Source organism: Lagenorhynchus albirostris, chromosome 5, assembly GCF_949774975.1.
Source record: "Lagenorhynchus albirostris chromosome 5, mLagAlb1.1, whole genome shotgun sequence".
Classification (NCBI taxonomy): domain Eukaryota; kingdom Metazoa; phylum Chordata; class Mammalia; order Artiodactyla; family Delphinidae; genus Lagenorhynchus; species Lagenorhynchus albirostris.
The window spans coordinates 78859100-78877673 of record NC_083099.1 but is presented as its reverse complement, the minus strand read 5'-3'; the positions used below and the strand labels follow the sequence as shown (position 1 = coordinate 78877673).

The 18574-nt window shown below is 34.1% G+C and overlaps 1 protein-coding gene across 1 annotated transcript in view; it reads left to right on the top strand.

Moving 5' to 3' along the window:
- Window positions 1–18574, top strand: part of STXBP5L (syntaxin binding protein 5L) — a 368748-nt gene that overhangs the window by 129116 nt on the left and 221058 nt on the right. The window contains exon 8 of the mRNA XM_060149320.1: window positions 18438–18521. Within this exon, the coding sequence (XP_060005303.1) occupies window positions 18438–18521 (84 nt within the window). The remainder of the gene's footprint in view (window positions 1–18437; window positions 18522–18574) is intronic.

Below are 18574 nucleotides of genomic sequence, written 5' to 3'. Positions count from 1 at the left end.
CAGAATGAATAACATTGTGATATTGGTACAGGGGAATATAAGAAGACCAATAGATCTAAACAGATATTCCAGAAATGGTTCAGGTGTTTGGGAGGATTTTGTATATTTTGAGAAGATGTTTCAGGGTATGATAAACTATTGAATAAATGGCTTTGGCCAATTAGTATCCATTTTGGAAAAAATATAAGACCTCTACCTTATACCATTCACAGAAGTAAATTCCAGATGGAGAAAATACACAGATATTCAAATAGCAACTCAGAGAGTTTTAGAAGAAACAATAAGAAACAGGTTGTTACTGTGGAGTAGGGACCTCTTTAGGAAAGCTTTAAGGAATATGCCATAAGATAAGAGACAGGCAACAAACTGGGAGACAGTGTTTTCTAGATATATAGCAGGCAAATAATGAATATGCAAAATCTATAAAGATCTTTTGCTAAATCCTCATCTTTCATAATAAGAAATCAATAGATAATGTCTAATTAATAAATCAAGAAATGGCATTATAAATATAATTAGAAATATGAAACTAAGTCTACTAGAAAAGATGATTTTAAGAGTTGAAGGTGTGGTTGCCTCTTACCTCTGAAGATAAGGGTTTGGCAGTGAGGAGGAACCAGCCTCATTAGTAATCACTAGGGAAATGCAGTATGCCCCTTGTCCCCCATTAGACTGGCAAAATATTAAAAGTTGAAAATATTAAAATATCAGGTAATGGAAAAGGCATTGAAAAATGGGCATCTAGATGCAGCAATCATGGGTATACATACCAGTATGGGCAATTTGTTATCAACATTTACAACATGTTGATAGATAGAAAATCCATTTCAGATATCTATCCTGTTTATATGACCAAAGGTCAAAATACTGAAAACAGCCTAAAGATCTATTAATAGAAAATTGAATAAATGAATGATGATGTATACTTACTGTGGAAGGCAGTGATGATAAGGAAAGTTCTTCAAACCACATTTTTAAAAGAAAAGATGTAGAATACTAAGTGTAGTATAAAACCACTTGAATAATGAATTTATGTTTTTACTTATATATTCAGATACTCAAGGAAAAAAGCCTAAAAGGAAATGTATAAATCTGGGGAGGATACTAGTGATTAGAATTGCGGAAAATGGTCAAAGTTATTCTTATTTTACTTGTGTTCAAATTTTTATGAAAGAATATAATATGTGTTAATTATGTAATTAAAAATTAAAAGGAATGCAAAATAAATTAGTATTACAGGCAGAAGACTGTGTTTGAATTGTGGCTCCACTGCTTATTAGCATATAACCTTAAATAAATCACTTGACTTCCTGTTGACTAGTTTTTCCATCCGTAGCCTTTTGTCACATACAAATTCTTGATTTGAATGTACTCAGCCTTTTCAGTCTTTTTATTTGACTCCTGCATTTTGTTTGTTACCCAGTAGATCTTTCCCTTCCTGAGGGAAAATATAATTCTATTTTTTCTATCAGTTTTAAGGCTTTCCATTTCACAATTCGATTTTAATCTATGTGTAATTTATTTTATGTTGGTTTGAAATAAGGGTATACTTTCATTTTTACATATGAATAATTCATTTATTGAATAGTCAGTTCAGTTTCCACTGATTTATAAGGACATCTCACTTATATATCAAGTTCCCATATTTGGGTGGGTCTTTTTCTGGATTTTTTTCCTCTATTGCACTGATATATTTATCTATTATTCTACTAATAGCACACTTTATTAATTATAATAACTTTACAAAATATCTTGATATTTGGTAGGTCTCCTCTTCTCCCTCTCTCATCTTGGCTTTTTATGACCATTTATTCTGCTATATGAATTTTAGGATTAGCTTATCAAGCTCTGTGTAAATCCTTGTTGGGATTTTGTTTGAAACTTGAACATATTGACGTATTTAGAGAAGATTTACATAGTTAAGACATGAGTGTTCCATCTTTCCATCTTATAAACACGGTATATTTACTTTGGCTTTCTTTTATGTTTTTTATATGGCTTCATAACTTGTTCACGAAAGTCATACATATCTTTTGTTACCTTAAATTTAAGTATCTTATAGATTTTATTGCTCTTATGAATTAGTTTTCTTAAAATCAGTTTCATAATTAATTGTTAGTATATAATATATTGTTCATTTTTGTTATTTTATATTTGACTACATCACGGAATGTTTTGTTTTTAGTAGCTGTCTTTAGATTATCTGAAATATTTTGTGTATAAAAGCATAGCAATTGTAGACAAATTTTGTTTCATATATATGTTGATGGAAAATTAACCAATAGTCAATTTTTGAAAGAGATGGAAAATATTATTCGAGGCAAATTGAAGATTATAACCTGGGAACAGCTTCTCAGAAAACTCTGAGAACTGTTCTACCCATTAGAGGTCAAAGCACAGTTGTATAGGTTTTTGAGACAGAGGGCTATACACTTAATGATGTAGATAGTTTACACAATCCAGATCTGCAAGTACAAAGTGATGGGTCATTGTGACCCCTTACAAGATTAAAAAAGAATGTTATCTTTTAAGGAGTTGTCTAGTTGGTGCTAGGAGAATGTTGCTCTTTATCGTTGAGCAGGTATTTCTGCCGATGCGGTGAGGGGGGGCGTTGGTCAATGCGTAATGCAGGTGCACAAAGTACAGTAGAGGGGAGAGAGGAGGCCAAAGGGCAGGAAAAATTTTTGTGTTTAAATTTTCCTTGACTTGCCTTAAAATATATGTATTATATATATATTTGTTTTGTTGGATAGGAACCCAGTGTAGTGCTGAATATAAATTGTTTTAATGGGAACTGTCTTTTGTTTCTAATTGCAAAGCAAATGCCTCCAAGGTTTCAACTTTAAGATGTTTGCTGCAGGCCTTTGATTGATGAAGTTAGAAAGTTTCCACCTCTTTCCAGTATTCCAAGGGCTTTACATTATGAATGGTGTGGAATTTTATTTAATGCTTTTTCTATAGTATCAAGATGTGTTTTGTACCAGTCTCAGCCTATTGATAAAGATGGTATTGACAGTGATAGTAGAAATGCCTGGTGATACTCAATTGGGTGAGTCTTCACAAATGTTAACCCTTTTGAAGCCAGTGTTGAGGCTGGAACAGCCCTTGTGATTCTTACTATGATTGCAAGACACACCTCAGCAACAACTATCTGAGAACTTTGAAAAACATGGTTTATTACTCATAGCTCCTGGAGAGTACATGGCATGCCTGGGGCCACACAGGGATGTCGTGGTCAGGGAGAGAGGGAAATAGGGAGGGGGAGACAGAGAGAGAGAGAGAGAGAGAGAGAGAGAGAGAGAGAGAGGGAAAGAGAGAGAGAGAGAGAGAGAGAGAGAGAGAGAGAGAGAGAGAGAGGGAGGGAGGGAGGGAGGGAGGGAGGGAGGGAGGGAGAGAGGGAGGGAGGGAGGGAACATGGACCTGGAGTTTTATTGAGATCGGGGTGGGATACCTATGGTTTCACAGGTTCACTTTATTGGTGAATTTAAAACAAGAGGAGGAATTAAAGTGCAAGAAGGGAAATGCAAGCAGTCAGTCAAATGGCCAGTTTATCTAAGTCAACCAGAGCTTTCTTAAGGAAAAAAAAAGGAAACTTCCTGGGTGGCTCATCCTGGCTCTTTATCTAGTAGTGTAGCTGGCAATGGGTTTATTTCAGATGGAGGTCTTTGCAATAGATGCCTCAGTAATCAAAAGCTTAGTGTCAGGCACTTACATTGCAATTTAAAAAGCTAACTGTCAGGTACTTACACTACAAAATGACTGTTCCTTAATTATTTGTTGAAATATGTAAATAGATTTTCTAATGTAAATATTTTTGCATTTCTGGGATAAATTCAACCTGGAAGGGGAAAACTTTCATGGAGGCTTGTTGGTACAGTGAAAGAAGAAACAAATTACTTATGTTAAGGTTCCTGCTGAAACAAAATAGTATCATAAAATCAGAAAATAGAACCCCCTGTCCCTGAGACACCATTTACTAAAGAAACTGCATATTAGCCTATCAAATACAAGAAGGTGCTCTTGGACTGAGAGGTACCTGTATTGGGCATGTTACTGTGTACATCTCCTTAGATTCTCTCAGCTTTGCATATCTCTCAAACCCTTGGCTGCTTACTTCATCTCAGTTTTGTCAGGGTTAATCAGCTTCATGCAGTACTACTTTTTGAAGCTGACTGGCTATACCCAGAGTCTTTGGCTCCTCTCTTTAATTCTGGATTTAGATAATGTGCCATACTGTAAGGCATGAGATCTGGCTTCCCTAACAGATGCCAAAGGGGTCAAATGACACAGCCCTGGAGTGAAGGGGTGTTAATTTCCCATGGAGAAAACCTTGACCAATATTATTAGATAAGACACAAGAAATAAATTCTCCCTCCCTGCCTTCCTATGGTTGGGCTATTCTGAATCATGGTTTTTCCCTGTAAGCTGTTAGAGACATCCTGCAAGCCAAGTAAATACACCTGCTGGGTTATTGGCTATGTCTCTTCTGCTTCTCCCCAAGAAATAGTGGTTAGTATGATAATGAATCATCTTTTACTTCTTTGCTTTACTTCACTTTTCCTTTATTATTGCAGCCCTGAGATTATACTTCTTAGTGAAACATTAGCACTTAGGCCTTGCCTCAGTCTATTTTCTATAGAACCCCAGTTAAGATAATAGTATCAGAATTGTTCTAGATCAGGGATAGGAAACTGTAGCCCATGGGACAAATCTAGTGTACTGCCTGTTTTTGTAAAATGATTTCTTGGAACACAGCCATGCTCATGCATTAACATGTTTTTCTGTGGTTGTTTTCTTACTACAAAAGCAAAGCTGAACAGTTGTGACAGAACTATATGCCTGCAAAGCCTAACATATTTGCTGTCTCTCCCTGCATAAAAAGTTTGTTGACCCCTGTTCTAGACTGTAGACCTTCAGGATGGGATTTTAGAGTTGGGTTATCTCCTACCTAAAATCAAAGGACCCAGTGAAGGTGTCAAGTGAAGTATTAAACCCTATCATGTGGTGACATCAAAATTACTCAAACATTCTCCTTTGATTAATTAGGATGAGGGGCTAATGGAAAGGCAAGCCAACAGGAGATTGAATATTTGTGGTGCTTAATTCATAAAGGGCAATGATAATTATAATGATGATGGAATAAAATAGCTTGCTTTGATGCCATTTGTGTTATTTTCTATTCCAATTTAAATTATGACAAATTTGGTAGTTTGAAACAACACAAATGTATTGTCTTACAGTTCTGTAGGCCAGAAGTCCAACACAGGTCTCACTAGGATAAAATCAAAATATTACAGGGTTGCATTACTTTCTGGTAGCTCTAGAGGAGAACTTTTCTTGCCTTTTTCAGATTTTATAGGCTTTACACATTTCTAAGCTTGTAGCCACCTTCCTCCATCTATAAAGACAATAATTTAGCATCTCTTTGACTTCCTTCCATCATCAAACCTCTTTCTAACCACAGCTGGGAAAGGTTCATCACTCTTAAGGACTCGTATGTTCAGATTGGGCCCACTTGGATAATCCAGGATACTCTCTCCATCTCAACAAACCTTAATTACATCTAAAGTCTTTTTTTGTAATATCAGGTAATATATTTATGGGTTCTGAGGATTAAGGCATAGACAGTTTTGGAGGGAGCATTATTTCACCTACCAAAACACAGAGACTGTATGAAAATAAAATGATCAACTTAGAACAGTTCATTACTGATTTAAGGCATTCCAGAGGCCCTCTAAAACAACTTAAAGGAACTCTTAGCTTCTGCAGCTCTAGGGCAGACTGTGCTAAAAATAGGCCCAGGATCTTTTTATAAGGAGACTGAACACATAGTTTGAAAGGTCTTATTTGTTAAAGTCAAAGCCCTGATAGGAAAGAGTATGACCCTGACACCTGGTATAGCTTTCTAGGGCTGCCATAACAACGTTGTATAAACTGGGTAGCTTAAAACAACAGAAATTTACTAATTCACAGTTTGCACGCCAGAAGTCTTGGTTGGGCCATTCTCTCTCTGAAGGCTCTGGAAGAGAATCCTTCTTTGCCTTTTCCAGCTTCCGGTGCCGCCTAATGTTCCTTGATTTTTGGCAGGATAACTCCAATCTCTTTCTCTGTCTTTACATGGCCTTTTCCTCTGTGTCTCTGTATCCTCTCTTCTTCTTTTATAAGGACACCAGTCATTTGATTTTAGGGCCCACCCTAAATTAAGGATGATTTTGTTGCAAAATTCTTAACTAATTACATCTTCAAAGACCCTATTTCCAAGTAAGGACACTTTCTGAGGTCTTCCAACTCTCATCTGGTGAGCAGAAGTGGCAAGTAGCTATATAGCTCATAAGATTCATATGTCAGAGACTCATGTGTCCTAAGGCTTTATCCCATAAATATCTAGGACCTGGCCCTATATGTGATGATTTTGAAGGTCTAATGGTCTGGGGATGGAGGGGCATCTCCTCTAAGGTAAAATGTAAGCTTTTGTATTTCTCCTTATTAAGAAAGTGTCATGTCACTTGGTGGGTGCTTTTGGATTTAGATAATAGTATATAAGGCCCTAGAAATTACTGTTCCAAATCAGTTTTTTAGGTTATCCAAAATTCTGCCACTTTTGAGTAGAGCCTAGAGAAAAAAAGGTCTCTTCCCTAAGTCCAAGTGCAGCCTACCCTACCATTTGGTATCTATGATCTGCTAGAGCTTAATGTATTTGGTAGTTAAGAACACTCTATTGGAAAGCCCCATAAGAGAGGAACAACAGTTGCTCTCCATTTTCAAAGTAACTTCTGGTATGCTAATGGGCCCTTGTGGAGACTGAACACCTAACGATGGGACACCAAGTGACTGTGACTTGACCTGTCCAGCATGAGTTGGATGTCATCATATTCATTGATTCCTAGGATTGGGTGAGGGATGTGACAGTCCATTTTACAATGGAAGAGGTATATTTGGGAAATCAACCTTGAACTGTCCAAAAGGCCTAAGTGAATTGGATAAATGGGGAACCAAGAATTCCTATGTTGCAACAATGCCTTTCTCTCAACCCACATATATGGTCTTATGGAGTAGGAGGGGAATATCTAAAACAAACTAATGGAGTAGGACAGAATTCAGGCCTGGTTCATAGACAGGGTCAGATGATTGGTTGGTACTATCTGGGCAAGGAGTACTGCTCAATTATGTCTCCACTTAGGGGGTGACATGGAGTGACCTGATGAAGAAAAATTCTTACAGTGCATAGATCCCCACACACTATACTTGATTGTGCATTTCGTATTGAGAATGAAACACAATAATAAAAAAATCCAGAAACAAAAATTTCTTTCCATTCGATGGGAATGTACATTGATGCAGCCACTATGGAAGGCATAGTGGTTTTCCACTATGAAGGCGCCTCAAAAAATTAAAAATAAATTGATCTTGTAATTCCACTCCTGGATATTTATCCAAAGAAAGCATAGACACTAATTAGAAAGGATATGTGCACCTCTATGTTTATTGCAGCATTATTTACAATAGGCAAGGTTTGGAAGCAACCTAAGTGCCCATTAATAGATGAAAGGATTAAGATGTGGTACACACACACACACACACACACACACACACACACACACAGAGGAATATTTTTCAGTAATGAAAAGAATGAAATCTTGTCATTTGCAACAACATGGGTAGACCTAAAGTGTATCATGCTAAATAAAATAAGTCAGACAGAGAAAGACAAATATTGTTGTGAATCACTTATATGTGGAATCTAAAATACAAAACAAATGAACAAATATAACAAAACAGAAACAGAGTTACAAATACAGAGAACAAACAAGTGGTTGCAAGAGAGGAGAGTTTGGCGTGAGGAAAGAAATAGGTGGGGGAGATTAAGCTTAACAAACCTCCAGTTGCAAAATAAATGAGTCATGTGAGGAATACAGTCAATAACTATGACTCATTGTGGTGATCATTTTGAAATGTATAGAAATACCAAATCACTATGTTGTGTAATAGGAACTAACAAAATGTGGTAGGTCAATTATACTTCAAAATAACAAAAAACTCATAGAAAAAATGATCAAATTTATGGTTACCAGAGACAGGGAGTGGAAGGAGGGGGAATTGGATGAAGGCTGTCAAAAGGTAGAACCATCCAGTTATAAGATAAATAAGTACTAGGGATGTAATGTACAACATAATAAATATAATTAACACTGTTGTATGTTATATATGAAAGTTGTTAAATAAGCAAAACCTAAGAGGTCTCATCAAAAGAAAAAAATTTTTCTATTTTATTTTATATCTGTATGAGATGATGGATGTTCACTAAACTTATTTGATGAACATTTCATGATGTATCTAAGTCAAGTCATTATGTGGTACACCTGAAACTTATACAGTGCTCTATGTCAATTATGTCTCAAAATTGGAAGAAAAAAATTAAATGTCATTACTAAAGAAAGACACAGCTGTAATTTGTGTACTTTTCTATATGTATATTTCAATAAAAATATTAAAAAATTAAACATCTATTCCTGATAAAATAAATTTATAAAATATTGAATGAATTCATACTTCTTTAATGATATATGTTATATATATTATATATGTATGTATAATTATATAATAATAATATATATATATATAAAATCTGGGATTTTATTTAATAGGGAAACACCAAGAGACATTGTCACTAAAGTTAGGAAGAAAGCAAGGATGCTCATCCCCTCCACTATTTTTAACACTATAGGATGTTTTAGTAATGCAGTTAGACAAGTACAAACAATTAGAGGTATAAAAATTGGAAAGGAAGAAGTAAAATAGTCTCTATTTTAGATTATATGATAATATAACCTGGAATGCCTAAGAAAATCAACATTAAATTTAATACAAAGAATAAAATAATTTAGAAGGTAGCATACTAAAATCCAACTATAGAAACAGTACCCTCTTAGAAAACATAATAAAGAGAAGATCCTGTACAAAATAGCAACAAAAGTTTTAAAAATAATTTGCTATAAGATTAACAAGAAAATCTATATGTGGAAAACTCAAAATTCCTGAAAACTTGAATAAGTGAAAGGTATGCTTTGCTCCTAGATAAGATGACTCATTTTTTCTTCTATTTGTTGGACTTTATTCTTTTTCTTGACATTCTACTGTTAAATGCTTATATTTATTAAAAATTTATACTTTTCTCCTTTTAATATGTACAGGCATGCCTCGATTTATTGTGCTTCACTTAATTGCACTTCACAGATATTGCATTTTTTTCAAATTGAAGATTTGTGGCAACCATGAGTCGAGCAAGTCTATTGACACCATTTTCCCAACAGCATTTGCTCACTTTATGTCTCTGTGTCACATTTTGGTAATTCTCACAGTATTTCAAACTTTTTCGTTATTATATTTCTTAAGGTGGTCTGTCATCAGTGATTATTTTTAATTGAAATATAGTTTACTTATATTAATTTCAGCTGTACAACATAGCGATTTGATACTTTTATAGATTATGCACCATACAAAGTTACTACGATATTATTGACTGTGTTCCCTGTGCTGTATATCACATGCCTATGACTTATTTTAAAACTGGTAGTTTGTGCCTCTTAATCCCCTTCACCTATTTTGCAACCCTTCCCTCTGGCAACCACTAGTTTGTTCTCTGTTGTGAGTCTGTTTCTGTTTTGTTGTATTTGATTGTTTTGTTTTTTAGATTCCACATATATAAGTAAAAACATATACTATTTGTCTTTCTTAGTCTGACTTATTTCACTTAGCATACTACCCTCCAGGTCCATTCATGCTGTCACAGATGGCATTATTTCATTCCTTTTTATGGCTGAGAAATATTGCAGTGTGTGTGTGTATATGTGTGTGTGTGTGTGTGTGTGTGTGTGTGTGTGTGTGTACCACATCTTTATCCATTCATCTGTTTATGGACATTTAAGTTGCTTCATATCTTGGCTATTGTATATAATGCTACAGTGAACATTGGGGTGCATATATGTTTTTGAATTAGTGTTTTCCTTTTCTTTAAATAAATACCCAGGAGTGGAATTGCTGGATTGTATGGTAGTTCAATTTTTAATTTTTTTGAGGAACCTCCATACTGCTTTCCATAGCGGCTGCACCAGTTTATGTTCTCCCCAACAATGCACGAGTGTTCCCTTTTCTCCACATCCTTGCCAACACTTGTTAATTATTTGTTGTCTTTTTGATGATAGCCATTTTGACAGGTTGAGGTGATATCTCATTGTGGTTGTGACTTGCATTTTCCTGTTGATTAGTGATGTTGAGCGTCTTTTCATGTGCCTGTTGGACATCTGTATAGCTTCTTTGGAAAAATGCCATTTTTTAATCGGATAGTTTGTTTTTTTGATATTGAGTTGTATGAGTTCTTTATATATTTTGAATGTCAGTCACATCATTTGCAAATATTTTCTCCTATTCCGTACTTGTCTTTTAATTTTGTTGATGCTTTCCTTAACTGTGCAAAAGATTTTTAGTTTGATGTGGTCCTGTTTGCTTATTTTTGCTTTTGTTGTCCTTGCCTGAGGAGACAGATCCAAATAAATATTGCTAAGACTGATTTCAAAGAACATACTGCCTATGTTTTCTTCTAGGAGTTTTGTTGTTTCAGGTCTTATATTTAAGTCTTTTGTACATTTATTTATTTATTTTTTAATGGTATGCCCATTGCTATGGCTTTTTAAAAAAAATATTTATTGGGCTGCATCAGGTCTTTGTTGTGGCACATGGGATCTTCATTGCGGCATGTGGGATCTTTCGTTGCAGTGCTCATTGTGGTGCATGGGCTCTTCATTGCAGCACGTGGGCTTCTCTCTAGTAGTGGCATGAGGGTTTTCTCTCTCTAGTTTTGGCATGCAGGCTCCAGGGTGAGTGGGCTCTGTAGTTGTGGTGCACGGGTTCCAGAGCATCTGGGCTCTGTAGTTTGCAGCATGCAGGCTCTCCCGTTGAGGTGCATGAGCTTAATAGTTGTGGCGTGCAGGCTTAGTTGCCCCACAGCATGTGGGATCTTAGTTCCCCGACCAGAGATTGAACCCCCGTCCCCTGCATTGGAAGGCAGATTCTTTACCACTGGACCACCAGGGAAGTCCTCTTTTGTCCATTTAGAGTTTATTTTTTTATATGTTGTGAGAAAATGGTCTAGTTTCATTCTTTTACATGTAGCTGTCCAGTTTTCCCCAAACCACTTATGTGAAGAAACTGTCTTTTTCCCATTGTATATTGTTGCCTCCTTTGTTGTTGATTAATTGACCATATGTGTGTGAGTTTATTTCTAGGCTCTCTATTCTGTTCCATTGATCTATGTGTCTGTTTTTGTGCAGTGTCATACTGTTTTGATTACTTTAGCTTTATAGTATATTTTGAAGTCAGGGAGTGTGTGTGATACCTCCAGCTTTGTTCTCCTTTCTCAAGATGGCTTTGATTATTCAGGGTCTTTTATGGTTCATTGAAATTTTAGGATTATTTGTTCTAGTTCTGTGAGAAATGCCATCAGTATTTTGATAGGGATTTCATTGAATATGTAGATTGCTTTGGGTGGTATAGACTTTTTTTTTTTTTTGCGGTATGCGGGCCTCTCACTGATGTGGCCTCTCCCACCACGGAGCACAGGCTCCAGATGTGCAGGCCCAGTGGCCATGGCTCACGGGCCCAGCCGCTCCATGGCACGTGGGATCCTCCTGGACAGGGGCACGAACCCGCGTCTCTTGCATCGGCAGTTGGACTCTCAACCACTGTGCCACCAGGAAAGCCCCTAGACTTTTTAACACTATTAATTCTTCCAATCCATGAACATAGAATATCTTTATTTATGTTGTCTTCAGTTTCTTTCATCAGTGTCATATAGTTTTCAGAGTGTAGGTCTTTCACCTCCTTGGTTAACTTTATTCCTAAATATTTTATATTTTTTTGATGCAATTTTAAGTGGGATTGCTTTCTTGCATTCTCTTTCTGATAGTTCATTTTTAATGTATAGAAATGAAGATTTATGTATATTAATTTTGTATCCTGCATCTTTACTGAATTTATTTATTAGTTCTAATAGTCTTTAGGGATTTTTATATAAAGTATCATGTCATCTGCAAATAGTGACAATTTTACTTTTTCCCTTCTAATTTAGATGACTTTCATTTATTTTTCTTGTCTGATTCCTGGGGCTAGGACTTCCAATACTATGTAGAATAAGAGTGGACATTCTTGTCTTGTTCCTGAACTTAGAGGAAAAGCTTTTAGCTTGTCACCATTGAGTGTGATGTTAGCTGTGGTTCTGTCACAAATGGCTTTTTTTATATTGAGATATATTTCCTCTATACCAACTTGGATAAGGATTTTTATCATGAATAGTTGTTGAATTTTGTCAAATGCTTTTTCTGCACTGATTGTAATGATCATGTGATTTTATCCTTCCTTTAGTTAATATGGTGTATCACATTGATTGATTTGCAGATACTGAACCAAACTTGCACCGTTGGGATAAATCCCATTTGATCATGGTGTATGATCCTTTTTATATATTGTTGAATTTTGTTTGCTAATATTTTTTTGAGGATCTTTGCATCTATATTTTTCAGATTTATTGACATGTAATTTCCTTTTGTTGTAGTGTCTTTGCCTGGCTTTGGTATCAGTGTAATGCTGGATTCAAAGAATGAGTTTGGAAGTGTTCCCTTCTCTTCAGTTTTTTAAAAGAGTTTGAAAAGGATAGATAGTAAATCTTCTTTCAGTGTTTGGTAGAATTCCAGTGTGAAGCTATGTGATACTGGACTTTTGTTTGTTGGGAGTTTTGGTTTTGTTTTTTATTACTGATTCAATTTCATTACTGGTAATTGGTGTCTGTTCATACTTTCTATTTTTTCCTGGGATATTGTACATTTATGAGTTTGTCCATTTCTTCTAGATTGTTCAAGTTGTTGTCGTGTAAATGTTTGTAGTATTCTTCAATTACTGTATTCCTGTGATATCTTGTATAACTTCATGTTCATTTTTGATTGTATTTAATTGGACCTTCTCTCTTTTTTCTTGATGAGTCTGGCTAAAGTTTCATCAATTTTCTTTATCTTAAAAATAACCTCTTAGTTTCATTGATCTTTTTCTCCTTTTTTTTGTCTCTATTTTATTTATTTCTCCCCTGATCTTTATTATTTCCTTCCTTCTACTAACTCTGAGTTTTTTCTTTTTGTAATTCCTTTAGGTTTCAAGTTAGGTTTTTTGAGATTTTTAAAATTTCTTGAGATAGGCCTGTACTGCTACAAACTTCCCCCTAAGAACTGCATTTGCTGCATCCCACAGATTTTGAAAAGTTGTGTTTCAATTTTCATTCATCTCAAGACATTTAAAAAAATTTTTCTCTTTGATTTCTTCATTGACCCATTATTTTTTTTAGCAGCCCATTGTTTAGCCTTCATGTGTTTGTGTCTTTTCCACCTCTCATTCTGTAATTGATATCTAGTTTCATACCACTGTGGTCAGAAAAGATACTTTATATGATTTTACTCTTTAAATTACTGAGATTAGTTTTGTGGCCTACCATGTGATCTATCCTGGAGAATGTTCCATGTGTACTTGAAGAAGATGTGTATTCTATAGTTTTTGGATGGAATACTCTGTAGATATCTATTAAGTCGAACTGCTCAAAGTATCATTGAAGGCCAACGTTTTCTTATAGATTTTCTGTCTGGATGATTTATTCATTGATATTAAATCCCCTACTAATACTGTGTTACTGTCAATTTCTCCTTTTATGTCTGTTAATATTTGGTTTATATATTTAGTTGCTCCTATGTTAGGTGCATATATGTTATGAATATTAGTTCCTCTTTTTGGATTGACCCCCCTCTTAACATTATGTAATGCCCTTCTTTGCCTTTTGTTACAATCTTTGTTTTAAAGTCTATTTTGTTTGATATGAGTTATATTACCCCTGCTTTCTTTTCATTTCCATTTCCATGGAATATCTTTTCCCATCCTTTCACTTTCAGTCTATGTGTGTCTTTAGCTCAGAATTGAGTCTCTTATAGGCAGCATATAGATGTCTTGTTTTTTTTTATCCATTCAGCCACACTGTGTCTTTTGATTGGGGCATTTAGTTCATTTACACTTAAAGTGATTATTGATAGGCATGTCCTTTTTGCCATTTTGTTATATGTTTTCTGGTTGTTTTTGTAGTTCTTCTCTATTCTTTTCTTCTTCTTTTAGTCTCTTCCCTATGGTTTGATGATTTTTTTTAGTATTATGTTTGGGTTTCTTTCTCTTTGTATTTGTGTATCTAGTCTAGGTTTTTGGTTTTTGGTTACTATGCAATAAATAGGTAGGTAGGTAGATAGATATTTGTTTTAAACTGATAGTCATTTAAATTCAAACACATTCTTAAAGTTCTACAGTTTTTATAATCCCATCACCATGTTTTATGTTTTTGACATTATATTTTACATCTTTTTGTTTATCCTTTAATTACTCATTGTAATTAGAATTGATTTTACAACTTTTGTCATCTAACCTCCATATCAGCTTTTTAAGCAGTTGATCCACTGCCTTTACTATTATATTTGCTTCTACCAATGAGATTTATTTTCTTCATGTATTTTCTCATTTCTTGTTATGGCCTTTTCTTTTTTGCGTAAAGAAGATCCTTTAACATTTCTTGTGTGGCCTGCTTAGCGGCGATAAACTCTTTTACTTTTTGCTCGTCTTGGGAACCTTTATATCGCCTTCAATTCTGAATGCCTAACCTTGTTGTGTAGAGTATCCTTGGTTTAGGTTTTTCCCTTTTAGCACTTTAAATATATCATGCCACTGTCTTCTGGCCTACAGTTTCTGCTGAAAAATCAATGAGAGCCTTATGGGGGTTCCCTTTTGTTTGATTCTTTGTTTTTCTCTTGTTACCTTTAGAATTCTCTCTCTTTAACTCTGGCTGTTTTTCTTGTGATGTGTCTTGGTGTTGATTCTTTGGGTTCATCTTTTTAGGACTGTCTCTGATTCCTGGACCTGGATATCTATTTCATTCCCAGGGTAGAGAATTTGTCAGCCCTTATTTCATCAAATATATTTTCTGCCCCTTTTCCTCTCTTTTCTCCTCCTGGGACTAAATCCTATAACATGAATATTGTGACACTCAGTGTTGTCTCAGAGGTCCCTTAAACTATCCTCATTTTAAAAACTTTTTCTTTTTACTGTTCTGATTGGGTAATTTCCACTATTCTGTTTTCCAACTCATTTATTAATTCTTCTTTACCACTTAATCTGCTTTTTATTCTCTCTGGTATATTTTTCATTTCAGTTATTGTATTCTTCAGCTCTGATTGGTTCTTTTTTAATATTTTCTAATTTTTTATTGAAGTTCTCACTGTGATCCTCTATTCTTCTGAGTTTGGTAAGCATTTTTATGACATTGCTTTGAAATCTTTATCATGTAAATTACTTATCTTCATTTCATTAGGAGTTTTATCTTGTTATTTCATTTGGAACATATTCCTCTGCCTTCTTAATTTGTTTCACTTTCAGTGTTTGTCTTTATTAGTTAGGCAAAACATTTGTCTCACCTGGTGTGGAAAGTGTGTCATTGTGTAGGAGTGTCCCTTTGCAGACTGTGTGTGCTTGGTGGCTTTGGTGGGAGGGCTGGAGCTGAAGTGAGCATTGGCTGGGGCCTCTGAGTTTGTAATATCCCCTTTGTCTTTTGGGTGACCTGCTGGGGGTGTGGGTCCTGACTAGATCACTTCTTTCACCCTTGTACCTGTCTCTGTGTGATTAAAAAAATATATATCCTTAATTGTAAAAAAGCTGTACAGCCAGTCTTCAGGTTGTTCTGAGAGAGAGTTATTTTATATATATGTTGTAGTTTTGGTGTGTGCACAGGAGGAGGTGAGCTCAGGGTCTTCCTACTCTTCCATCTTGATCCCATCTCTGCCCAGTGATCTTTGATATTACTCTTGAAAAAATATGAGTCACTGAAGACTCAGATCATGGTTAGCATTTTTTAGCTATAAAGTACTTTTAATTAAGTTATGTGCATTGCTTTTTTAGACATAATGCTATTGTACACTTAATAGATTACAGTATAGAAGTCTACATGCACTGAGAAACCAAAAAAAACTTGTATAACTCACTTTATTTTGATATTACATTCTGTTGAGGTGGTCTGGAACTGAACCCACAATATCTTCAAGGTATGCCTGTATTTATAAAACCATATATTTCCCTCTTGATGAGGATCATCTGTATCCCACAAGGTTCAATATGAGGCATTTTTGTTCTTTTCTGTTTCATACTTTTCATTATGATTTCTTGTTTGGCCATAATTACTTAAATGCATATTTTTTAGTTTCCAAAATATTTTTGTCAGTGAGTTCTAATTTTATTTCATGTTTGTTAGAGAATATATAGTATCTTTGATTTTGATTATTTGGTATTTACTAACTAATTTAACAGATATTTTTGCAGATACCTATTTTCTTCAGAAACTTTTCCAGGTCCTGATAATATGTAGTGAAGAAATCACCTACTTCTTTGCCTATATATATATATATATATATATACACACACACACACACACACACACACACACACACACACACACATATATATGTACACACACACACGTACATATATGATATGTATTTGTGATGTGGGCAATATTCCTGTTTTGATGTGATCAGGCATGATTACAGAGGGATCTTATTTTTGTCTTGATTCATCATGGTCACAGAATGACTTTGTCTGGTGTCTCCTGGATGTCAGGGGCTGTTTTTCTCATTCTCAATTCTTTAAGTGTTTCTAATATATTTTCATATTTCCTATATCACAATCTTGTATAGTTATCTCAATTTTTTGATACTTTGAGGTTTATTATTTTATATTTTGTGATTTACTGGGGCTATTGCTTATAATGTTTTATAAACAAAATGACTTCTATCTTATGTTTATTATAAAAAATATAATAGCATTTTAGAATATCATTCCATTACATCTTGAGGCTCAATTTCTGAAAGGTTATATTATTCATTTTCTTGCTTAGGTCAGATTTTCCAAACTTTTTAGACTTATAAATCTTCTTTTCATACATTTCATAGAAACTTTTATCATACACCTCATAGGATTTGGTTTTATTGTTTATCATTTTCTCTGGTATATAAAAAAAAGTTGAAGTTAATACATATCTTAGTACAGTATATATTACTTTATATAAATTTTATTTTAAGAAAGTCTTTGTTTACACTAATTTTGACTTTTTAAATTTATGAAGTCATTATGCCATTTACTTTAACTTAATATGTAGAAAGCTCAATTTTTTAAGTCAATTTTAGAATTTATTGTTTGCAGTTTAATAATAAAACATTTAAGTATATGCTATGCCTTCAAAAGTAATATGCATTGCTTTCATGATCTGATATTTGAAATTTTGTTTCCTGTTAAAACTACTAGCTGGCTTATTTTTGTTGTTTTTTTGTGTTCTGTTATAAAATTTCTAGGGAAATGATTAGGTCTCAAGAAGCTATGTAGGAGTAACTTATAACTACCATTATATTTTCTGTTTTTACCACTGTGTTTTGGAGTTACTGAAACATCTTTATTAACAGTATAAGAATTTTCACCAGAGAAATACTAATGGATTTCAAGAAAATCATCTTAAGGCACATTCCTGTGAAATATTATTTGAACGTTGGCTTATTTTTATCCTTTCTGGGTTTTTTTTAACTAATGGTAGATTAAATTTAACAAAATATAACTACAAATAAAACTCAGAATCATAGTAAAAACCATCAGCACAGCTAGCAGTATTTAGCTGAATGACTGAGTGTTGAATATGATCATCTAGTAATCATTTTCTGTTCTCAAATCCTTTTCTTTTGAAATGAAGAATGTATATTTTGTTAATTGTCTTATTTATTGATTTATAAATCAGTATCAACTATATTTAATGATGTGAATCTCTAGAATACCTTTTTGAACTGCAGAGAGTTCATAAATCACCAATTTAAAATACTGACGTAAGTCAGAAAATTGGATTTGATAGAAAGAAATTTGAAGCCAAATTTGTGGCCACATTTTTCAAGTGCAAAAAACTGAATGGCATATACACTGTTTGTTAAAGTTATCACATTTCATCCTTTATTTCATCTTCATTTTCAATCCCATTTTTCTTTTGTTCCAATGTTCTCATTTATTTTTATGTTGTTTCATATATACTTACGTATTTTCTCAGTGTACTCTTTGGAATGAGGTAGATTTCATTGGTAAATGTTTATATTGAAGTAGAGTTCATTTGCCAATTTTTTTCAATTTAGAAAACCTGTATTCAGGTTTGGAAAAATTGGTATTCTAAATAAAGTTGTATAATGTAGTATGATTATACTTTATTGTATTAACATTAATCTTTATTTGGAGCAAGGTAAAATTAATGTTAGAATTACAAAAATGATTGTTCTAATGTTTTCCAGCTGCTAATAGGTTATGAAAATGGTACTGTAGTATTCTGGGACTTGAAATCTAAAAGAGCAGAACTGAGAGTTTATTATGATGAGGTAAGTGATTTCTACTGGAATATTTGAAAAGAGTATTGTGATTTTATGCCTGT